Genomic DNA, 10,665 nt, shown 5'->3' with positions numbered 1-10,665 from the left:
GTATCAAACTCCATTTGTGACTGTAAGAATGTCTATTGCTTCCTTGTTTTCTTTCTCAATCTGTCAAAAACAGGAGAAAGAACCGATGAGCCAAAACATGGTCCACCCCTTCCAAAAAAAAAAGTGTTTTAGAAGAAAATGAAGACATTCGTCATGCGGTTTCTTAAAAAAAGGTGCATTTTAGCACTGAAACCGAAGCTTTATACTTTTATTTATTTGAGTTGAGCAGAATCTTCTTCCCGCAATTACATTACATAACGGCATGTTTGTGTGGAAGGCAATGCTCAGCTTTGTGTTGTAACGAGAGGGACATTTCCCTTTGTTTCCTATAATTCTGTATCATATCAAATGATATGGCGTTTAAAAAAAAAAATTGAAATAATGATTTTTGTTTTTGGGGATGAAAGTTTATACGTTTATGTTGAACTATCGATTGACTGGTTAAAACAACTTCACTTATCGATACTGCGCAGAATTGCACTAAAGGTAAATAAGCAGCCATTTTCTGAATTTGTTTGAAAGGGCTGCGTAAAAATATGCTACAATGTTACATTCCGTTTCTTTTGAGTTTAGAACAGCATTTAAATCTTAAATAAATGCATACAGGAAGTTCTTGTATGATGGGTTTCTACCTCATGTTATTTTTTATTTTGGCCATCTTTAGCATGCCTGTGAAACTGATGTGTGTTTCCAGCTGGTTTTGGATAACGGCCAATGAACACAAGTGGTCCTCTGGTTTTAAGAAATTCCTGTGAAGCACGATACACTCTCTCTGTCCCAAAATAAAAGCATCCTAATAATTTAAAGAATGTTTGCTCAGACAACCAAGAGGAAACCGAGTATGAGTGTGTGATGTACATGGCACAAATAACTTCTGTACCTGAAAAAAAAAAAAAAAAAGTTGCTTGCTTTTGTTTCCTTGTAATAAAAAGCACACATTCGGAAGTTACTGTGGTTTGGTGATTCAGTTTTGTAGCCATTTAGTCATATTCTGCTTGCTTGAGAATTTATTTAAAGGGATAGTTCACCCAAAAATGAAAATTATGTCATTAAATGACTCACCCTCATGTCGTTCCAAACCCGTAAGACTATCATTCATCTTTGGAACACAAATGTGGAATTTAATGAAATCTGAAAGCTTTCTGTCCCTCCATTGACAGCTACACAACTACCACGTAAACGCTTCAAAAAGTTCATAAAGAGATCATAAAACTAATCCATATGAATTGAGCGGTTTATTCCAAATTTTCTGAAGAGACACAATCGCTTTATATGATGAACACTGAATTTAGGCTTTTATTCACATAAACATTCATCAACACATCAGTTGTGGTAAACGGAAGCTCAAGCATTTTTGTTTCTGTTCGTTGATCAATGTTTATGTGAATAAAAGCGAAAGAAAAAAAGGCTAAAGAAAAATTTGGACTGAACCGCTTGATTCATTATTTTATGATCTTTTCATGAACTTATTGAAGCGTCAAAGTGGTAGTTACGTAGCTGTCAATGGAGGGACAGAAATATTTCAGATTTTATTAAAAATATCTTCATTTGTGTTTCTGAAGATGAACGGAACATCTTACGGGTTTGGAACGACACGAGTAATTATGACAGAATTTTCGTTTTTGGGTGAACTATCCATTTAAAGACAACGGTGTTTCTTTTAGCAAGTTTCCAAAATAATTGAGTAATGACAAAGTTAACCAAATTATTGATAAATGTTCAATACTTAAACAGTAAAAGTCAACCACAAATTCTTCTTGATCATAATAAATGCATAACATATTGAAACATAATTTGACACAATTGACCTAGTAACCGCCAGCCCTCGAACACATGACCTCTCAACAGGAATATAAAAACTGCAGACTGAGAAAGCAGAACTGGAACTGAAGCAAAACACCTGACCCAGAAAGGAGAAACAGTGAACGGATCGCTTTAATAGACAAAACTTCAAATAAAAAGATCTTTAGCTGTAGAGACAGCACTGTCAGCTTTACATTGATTTGTTTGAGCCTTTTACACAGATAGTATTATGTTTAACTGATTTACTTAAACTGGAATTCACTCTTGGCTAACCAGTTGAACACAAACACTAGATACAGTGTTACTTATAGAAATAATACTCATAAAATCATCATAGAAGGGTGTGTAATGAATATATACAGGGTTCCCACATCTTATGACCAATTCCTTTTAAATTATTTTCTAGTCGTTCATGATTAAACAGAAATGTAAATCATTTTTTATTACTATTATGGTTTTATTTTTTTAATGATGAATGACTAGAAAATAACGAATGGATAAATAATCACTGGTAAAAAAAAAAAAAAAAAGTTGCATTTTTCCCTATTTTACATTCTGAACACAAGAAAATCAAAAATCATAGTTTACCATAAAAAAAGAAAAGAAAAATGAGTTTACTTCAGTAACGTACATGTTAACGTTGCATGTAAAAAGTGGCTGCATTCGCCAGTGTTTTAATAAAATAAGCTCATTTTAAGATGCAATCTTTATTAAATATGCAGATTAAAAAATGCAAGTAAAAAGTTACCAATTGACAACTATTTGCTCAAAGAAGGTTTGATTAGAAACATTACAACACTGTAGCCACACAGCAGCTAGTGCACACTTGATTTAATCACCAGCACTGGTCACTTGTTTGTCAGCGTCTCATTCTGGTGAATCATTGACGCAATTTAGCAACAAACTAGAATTAGGCAATGTTTGTAAAGTGGCACTGTGTGCATAGTTAAAGATAATGTTAAAATAACAAATCTATCAGCGTTAGGAAAAGTAGTAGTATAAATCATAAAATCTCTGTCTACTAATATTAGATCTAAAAGGTCCATAGAAAAGTGTTTAGGCACAATTGTATCCCTTTGTAAGCGTTTTCATCTTGGCTTCAGTGTTGGCCTTCAGCTCACAATCTGAACTGGGAACTTGACGCAAAATAAGTCTTTGTTGGAGTCGTCTCTTAATTCCCATTCCACAACCAGTTTTATCTAATAAACAAAGCAACAAAATAAGGAAGTGAATGCCTGTGACATTAAAGCACTGATCAGAACTAGAGATAGACGAGGAACTTAAACACTTACTGATGGATACTCGCTCTTGACGGGCAGCTGGTTCACGTAGCTGTACATTTTTTGTGGAACAATGGGACACTGAATTCCAGACTTGCAACCATCATCAACAGGGATTGGGAAGGGGACGGGGACGCCGGCGATCACTCCATGAACCACAGCTTTACTGGTCTGACTCGCAACACCTGTGGGAGATACAAACAAGTTGTTGTTTTTCCAATTTAAGATTCGAGATGCTACTACAACACATATAAAGCAACTCACTGCTGCTGAAGGTTACATTGACTGCATAGGACTGTCCCTTGTGAAGCTGGCATGGCTGTTGTGAGCAGGGCTCAATGTCAACTCCAACAACTTTTCCTTCTTCTGAACCTGTAAGGAAGAGGAAAGATTGAAAAAGGAACAAAAACAATATAGATTATTCAATTTGTCAAAGGGATAGTTCACACAAACATGAAAATTCTGTCATAATTTACACTCAAGTTGCTCCAAACCAGAGTTTCTTTCTCCTGCTGAACACAAAAGATGATATTTTGAAGAATGCTGCTAACCAGACGGTTGTTGGACCCTATTGACTTCCTTAATATTTCTTTTCCCCCCCCATATGGAAGTCAATGGGGTCCATCAACTGTTTAGTAATATATATTCCTCAAAATATCTCCTTTTGAGTTCAGCAAATGAAATTCATACAGGTTTGGACCAACTTTAATCATTTTCATTTCATTTAATTTCAGTTAATAAACATGAGTACTTACCACAGTCCACAAATTTCACCGGCTCAGAATTAGTGTAGGCGAGAAAGGAGAGTAAAACAACGCAGAGCATTCTGTAACCCATGGTTCAGACGAATCCTGTGGAGAAACAACAAACTAACGTTAACGTTACCTGACTGACGGAGAACAACACACACAAGAACTTACATCGGTCAATCACATGACAGTCAATCTCTGCGTAGTTTCGGTAAACTTCCTCGTGAAGATGAATTTTACTGTTACTAATGACTACACAGAAAACTCACAATTCAAAAGATTAAAACACTTACAATTTATTTAACTGGTTTCTTACACACCAGTTCCTTCAGACCCCAGTTTGTAACTACACCCTACTTCCTTATCACGAGATCAGAATGACTCGTCCAATCAAATACTGTTTGTATGGGCGTCTTTATGACGCACACGCCTTCTCCGTGAACTCTTAACCAATGACAGTGACTCATGGAAATGTTCGGAAACAGGGAGAGCATTGTGTTGCCAGATGTATCAAAACCACTCTTTCAGGCTAGAGCAAATGATAATGAGAAGTAAAACAACACCAAAACGTTTCTTTCTTCAAGTTGTTGATGGGTTATTCTTCATTTGTGGTGGCAAGCGGTGTCCATCTACTTTGAAACAGCTGAAATAAACTTTTAAAACCAATAAATCATAAAATGTTTGCATCTTTGTATTCCGTAGGGTGTTTTATACTAAGAGATATCCTGGTGTAAATGCAACAATATAACATTTTAACACAAAAAATGGCTGTTGTGAATATAGATTTAGGAATTAAAGTATTTTACAAATTCTGCCTCTCATTTGTCACTCCAGTTAAATAATGACCCTGTTTGTATCAAATTAGCCAGTTTATGTCTTTGAGATACTTTACTTACATAAGAGTTCAAATCTGGCATATTTGAGGTATATTTGAGTCATAATTAAAGGTACAAATATCAGCTTATGTATTTTCTATAAAAATAAGATTTATAATTTTATAATTATAAATTATAATAATAAATAATAATTACTATTATTATTTACTACCTAAAATCCCTTTCGATAATAACTAATAAGTCTTTCTTTTTTTACAAATTAACATGAAATTACATGAATAACAAATAAAAGGGTTTAACAACTGAACCTGGCAACCCATACACTTGATAACTCCGTCATGCGCATGCGCAGTACAATCCGAGTTATAGAAGATGTCATTCGCCAGAAGACTGCTCATATGCGCCCCTAAATCCGCGTCATTTCATCTTCTCAAGTATGCACAAATTAGCGAAATGATAGTGGTATATGTATTGTCTAATATAAATTGACTGTGTTGGTACCTGTTCTTCGATTAATAGCTATTGCAGGTATCTTAGCTAGCTAGCTAGCTTGAGAACAGTTGCGATTGAGCTAACGGCACAGATGACAACATTTGATAACTTTAAGTAGAACATGAACACTTATGGATGTCGACAAATAATCTCCACATGTAAATTATATACGGTGAAATTACTCGTTTGTTGTCAGTTGCTTACAAACAATCTTCTCCGTTCTCTTACGCTTTTATTTTGCCAAAACTTAACTAAGCTTTAGTTTGTTTCATAGTTATTTTGAAATGAATATAGCCACAATACAAAGCTTTGGATATCGAAACTCTGTCAAGGGCATTGCGTGTACAGCAGTTCGGTGTGTCACGTGTGTTTGTTTTTGTCCAGTATTTCCTCGACACGAGTTCAGACAGCGAGATGTTCAGCTCCTCTCAGCCGCACTGCGCATGCGCGCTACAGCAGCAACCCACAGCTACACTCAGCCAGCCCAGCTGATGACCTTCTTCTCAGTCAATCCTGTGTCAAGGTTTGAACTCACTGCACTTTATCCAATATACTTCAGTGATCACATTTTAGGCTGTAGCAAAAAAAAAAAAAAAAAAAAAAAGAAAGACAAAAAGCTTTGTACTTGACATGGACAACAACAAATAATTATAATAATCAAATCAAAATGTCTTTTTTTGTTATTCCTGCAGAGGCTTGCTGAGATTCTGGATAAGGGACAGTATCTGAGGATAGCAGTGGAGGGAGGGGGGTGTTCAGGATTCCAGTATAAATTCTTGGTGGACTCTGTTAGAAATGACGATGACAGGTAATTACAAAAATCAGTTTGTTGGCACTTTTCTCTCGAAACAGGGCTTGAAAACCTTGAAAAAGCCATTTTTCCAACATAGAGTCAGTCAAAGGAGGCGCTTAGCTTGCTCAGAAACTCATCGACCTCAGGAGGTCAATATTATGTTATATTTGCATGTGTTTCATTATGAGTTTTGCAAGTTTTGGAGCCACCAAACTTTAATACGTGACCATTTAAACTTATGATTTTGCTATTTTCTGGCAATAAACATTTAATAAACAAAGATGAGATAATCTAGGATTTAATTATTATCAATTAGAATAAATAGTTATTGGACTTTGATAATTTACTTTGATAATTTGATATACAAAATCTTTAGTAACAAAGAATCTGAACTGTTCTAACATATATATATATATATAAAATTAAATTGCTTAAAATATTTTTATGTAAATATATTGTAATATTGTTGTATTATTAATATTTTGATTATTTGTATAAATATTGGATAAGGATGTGATAGTTCCATTTTAAGCATAAGGGTAGAGAAATTTAAATTTAAATCAATGTAAAACTTGCAACTTGTAAAACACAAAAGAAGATATTTTGAAGAATGTTGGTAACCAGACAGTTGACGTAGCCATTGACTTCCATAGCATTTTTTTTCTTCCAACTATGGAAGTCAATGGTCATCAACTGTCTGGTTACCAACATTCTTCAAAATATCTTCTTTTGTGTTCAAAAGAAGAAGATAACTCATACATGAGGGCAAGTAAATAATGAATATTCATTTTTGGGTGAACTATCCCTTTAATTGTATCAAGTTGATCTAAGATTTCTAATGGTTCTCTCTGTAAAGAACATGAGATTTGTGCCCTTGTTACCAAATACTGTTACTTTCAACACTGAACTCCTGAACAACAGCCGAAATGCATTCCTGTTATCACTGTAAAGCTGCTTTGAAATACTTACATACTCCGATATGGAGGTAATAATCTTCATTGTATTTGTTTGTCGTAGGTTTATACTGTTCTTCGTTTGCGTGTTCTTTTATGTTGACTTCTTTAATGTTGACTCAACGAGCTTTGCTACAAAAATTCCTATGTGCTTGTACTAGCTGTTCTGGTACAAATGGCAAATAAAACTTCAACTTGAAACAGTCTGTATTGTATAAAAGCGCTATATCAATAAAGGTGACTTGACTTGACCAAATCAAAAGTCTTAAGAGTTCATACCACAGAAATCCAATATGGATGATTTTTAATAATTTCCGTCTCCTCCTTTCCAGAGTGTTTGAGAAGAATGGAGTTGGGATAATAATCGACGTGGACAGTCTGGAGTTTGTGAAGGGATCCACTGTTGACTTCAGTCAGGAGCTCATCCGCTCTTCTTTCCAGGTGTTGAAGAACCCACAGGCTGAACACGGCTGCTCGTGCGGCTCGTCCTTCTCTGTGAAGCTCTGACGCGCGCTCTCTCTCTCCAGCACAGCGGTGGTTAATGCATGCGGGCTATGTGCTTCTTTAAAATCTTACAAGTAGCTAATAATGTGAGAGATTCCGATATTCAGTGTGTTTGAACTTATTGATATGACCACTGATGACATAATGAAAGAAAAGCAAAACTCAGAACCTACAGATGTTACTTTAGTGTGTTGTATATAAGGAAGATTGTAAATATATTTCGAATAAAGTTATAAGATGATATAATTTCCATTGCCTGTTGAGATTATTCTTAAATATTTTGAATATTCAGCCTGTTATTATGTGGTTTGAATCATGTGATCAATGAGATACAGCTCAGATTAAATGCAAGTAATGTGTATTTTGCATTAAATGATGGATTGATCAAAGAAATGATTTGAAAAGCATCCTGATTGCGTTATAAAAATCAGTAAACTGCAAATATCATATTATCTGGGTCATAAGGAAGTTCTGTATCATGGTGTGCAATTATTTTACTTTTTTTATGCTGACAAAGTCTTTCCCTTGAGAGTTGATCAAAGCCAATAAACCGTGTCAAAAGATTTGAGAGGAATGTTCCTGGTTCAAAACAAGTTAAGAAAAGACCTTTGACTCAGTCCTCATTTAAGTGCATTACTGTAAACTATTCCCCAGTTTCACAGACGAGGTTTAAGATAGTCTCAGACTAAAGTGCATGTTTGAGGAGTTTTAACTGAAAGCAACTTGCACTGATATATCTTAAAATGTGTCATTGTTTTTGTCTCAAGATGCACAGCAGTAATGTTTTTTTTTCTAAGGCAATTATAAAAACTACTTAAATGTCCTAATTGAACTAAGGCCTAATCCTGACTTAATCTAAACCCTGTCTGTGAAACCAGGCCTATATTTACTCTGATAATTAACAATATGCCACAGATTTCTATTGAACCCAGAACAATCAGTCCACGTCACTTCAGAACGAGTAAAGCCCTATTCGGACAGGACTAGTTTAACATGGAGAGGTGGGGTAAAGTATAATTACCAGAGCTTCTCTGTGATTTTAGTCCCGTCCGAATGTGCCATCTCAGTAATCATTACGGACAATGTCAGTGAAGATTACGGCGACTTTTACCTTCAGTAAAAAGGTCCGGAAAAATGACCTCAGGTAATACTAATCCCGTGCGAATAGACCCACTGTAAATATGTACATAAATATTTCGTCATTTCCTGTTTAAAATAAGTTTTCTGCGGTTTTTCAAGTATGAAGACGCTTGAAAAAGCATTCAGTTGCGTTCTAGACGCTGGTACAAGTCTGGCGAAACTCAAGTGTGTTTAACACACCATTCAGATCAGAAAGAAGATCGAAAGCACTTGTTAGAGGCAAGAAACATCTTTTAGCGTTAGGTAAATGCGTATTACCAACACAATCCAATCTGAAGTTAATTAATACATCGTTCGACCGGACATAACTGTTATATATATATATATATATATATATATATATATATATATATATATATCTGTTTGTGCACGTGATATCAGGAAGCAATGTAATACACATGACGAGAGGAGTGACGGCGTGTGTAAATCGAGTTTCCCCTCCCACTTCTGCTAGTTTTAGATATCTTATTCCGTGCAAATTGACCATTAATATTACAGACATCCTGTGGTAAAAATTACATTACTCCATCTACCCTTGTAAAGTTAATCCCGTCCGAACAGGGCTTAAGATTTCAATAGCTTGCAATCTGTTGAACGAGACAATTCAATAACTGTGACAGTGTTTTACATGAATGTGTCATTTATGTACATCTTTTTTATTATTAAAGTTGGCTTTTAAGAAACATTTCACAAAAATATACAAAAGAATGTCTTTACAAATGATATTTACATTGATAAGAAAATCATATTATGCATCTCTTTCAATCAGAGTGATACATTGAAGGAGAGAAAATCTTCATGACGATCAAATCAAATGAAAAAAAAAAAAAACAACAAAAAACACTGATTCCGAATCAAAATGAATGTGATGTTATAAAGGCTTCAGCAGCAAGATGAACAGTGATTTCAGATAAGACAGCATTGAAACAAACTCTTTTCATTCATTTTCTGAGGGATTGCATCACCATTTTTTTTTTTTTTTTTTTTTACTTTGATCTCAGACACGAAACACGAAGCATACGGTTCATTCCTACTCACACAAACAGACATCTCAAGTTCACTAATCGAGCTAAAGCCGCTACATATGAGGTTAGGAGTGTATCTACTGTTAAGGGAGATCAGACCACGTTCAAGATCAACATTAAAAGACCACTGGACAACCACAGTGAGCAGGTCAAGTATACAGTGCATAGAATGCTTTGGCATGCTGACATCCTAGAATATAACGCCAGTGTTACATTCAGGGAGAAGGCCACAGGAGATCTATTAAACCTCAAAGAGAATCACCAAACTAAACCAACATTAAGAAACACAACACTCAATATCAAATGAGAATCTCCAACAAAAAACACCACACCTAAATGAACCAAAAAATAATAATAAAGAAAAAACACTCAACGGGTAGTTTAAGGCTAATCGTACTTTTGCTTGCTACAAGTTCTTTTTCATTTGGAAGAAAATCTCATACACATCGACAATTACGTTCTGCATCTTGTAGCTCAAGATTTTCTTTTAAAGAAATGAATAAAAACATGAGGGGTAAACACTTACACATCTGACAGATCTTTTACTGTACGTTGGGTCTTGTTGGGACACATTGGCCCAACTATCATTCAAAAACGGTTGAGTTCAGGTGTGGGTGAACATGCATCCGGTCACAGAGCAGTCATGTGACCCGTGACCCCGTCAGCTGGGCTCGTGATGTTTCGAGACCGCATGCCCTCAGTGAGGAGTGTGGACACACCGCCATACAAACAGGCTATAGAACAAACACAGAGAAAATGTAACATTATGAATGGGAAAGTTTCCAATGACAGTGTTGTAAGAACATTAATAACACTCCTTTTATTACAGCTACCAACCAGGAATACTTGATTCTGATTAGTTCATGTCAGATAGATAGATAGATAGATAGATAGATAGATAGATAGATAGATAGATAGATAGATAGATAGATAGATAGATAGATAGATAGATAGATAGATAGATAGAATTGATTGATTGACCAAAGAGCTGTCCAAAGACACTAGAGACAAAATTGTACACCTCCACAAGGCTGGAAAGGGCTACGGGGAAATTGCCAAGCAGCTTGGTGAAAAAAGGTCCACTGTTGGA

General features: G+C 35.3%; 3 protein-coding genes across 3 annotated transcripts in view; 1 reads left to right on the top strand and 2 right to left on the bottom strand.

Annotated features, from left to right (window-relative positions):
• Nucleotides 1-1,917: 1,917 nt before the first annotated feature.
• npc2.1 (NPC intracellular cholesterol transporter 2, tandem duplicate 1) lies at nucleotides 1,918-4,228 on the bottom strand. Its single transcript, XM_084393699.1, has 5 exons — nucleotides 4,126-4,228; nucleotides 3,839-3,934; nucleotides 3,348-3,455; nucleotides 3,096-3,268; nucleotides 1,918-3,002 (listed from the first exon to the last, which is right to left on the bottom strand). The coding sequence occupies exons 2-5, from the start codon at nucleotides 3,918-3,920 to the stop codon at nucleotides 2,916-2,918; spliced, it is 450 nt and encodes a 149-aa protein (XP_084249825.1). The 5' UTR covers nucleotides 3,921-3,934; nucleotides 4,126-4,228; the 3' UTR covers nucleotides 1,918-2,915.
• Nucleotides 4,229-4,994: 766 nt separating this feature from the next.
• Nucleotides 4,995-7,656, top strand: isca2 (iron-sulfur cluster assembly 2). The gene is made up of 4 exons (XM_084392484.1): nucleotides 4,995-5,102; nucleotides 5,545-5,683; nucleotides 5,853-5,968; nucleotides 7,239-7,656. Exons 1-4 carry the CDS (start codon nucleotides 5,041-5,043, stop codon nucleotides 7,411-7,413), a joined length of 492 nt encoding a protein of 163 aa, XP_084248610.1. The 5' UTR covers nucleotides 4,995-5,040; the 3' UTR covers nucleotides 7,414-7,656.
• A 1,520-nt stretch (nucleotides 7,657-9,176) lies between these two features.
• eml5 (EMAP like 5) overlaps nucleotides 9,177-10,665 on the bottom strand; it is a 101,320-nt gene continuing 99,831 nt past the window's right edge. Inside the window, exon 43 of the mRNA XM_084393813.1 lies at nucleotides 9,177-10,309. Within this exon, the coding sequence (XP_084249939.1) occupies nucleotides 10,273-10,309 (37 nt within the window). The 3' untranslated portion in view covers nucleotides 9,177-10,272. The remainder of the gene's footprint in view (nucleotides 10,310-10,665) is intronic.

This window comes from Rutilus rutilus, assembly GCF_951802725.1.
Source record: "Rutilus rutilus genome assembly, chromosome: 21".
Classification (NCBI taxonomy): domain Eukaryota; kingdom Metazoa; phylum Chordata; class Actinopteri; order Cypriniformes; family Leuciscidae; genus Rutilus; species Rutilus rutilus.
This window is presented reverse-complemented; position numbering and strand designations above follow the sequence as displayed.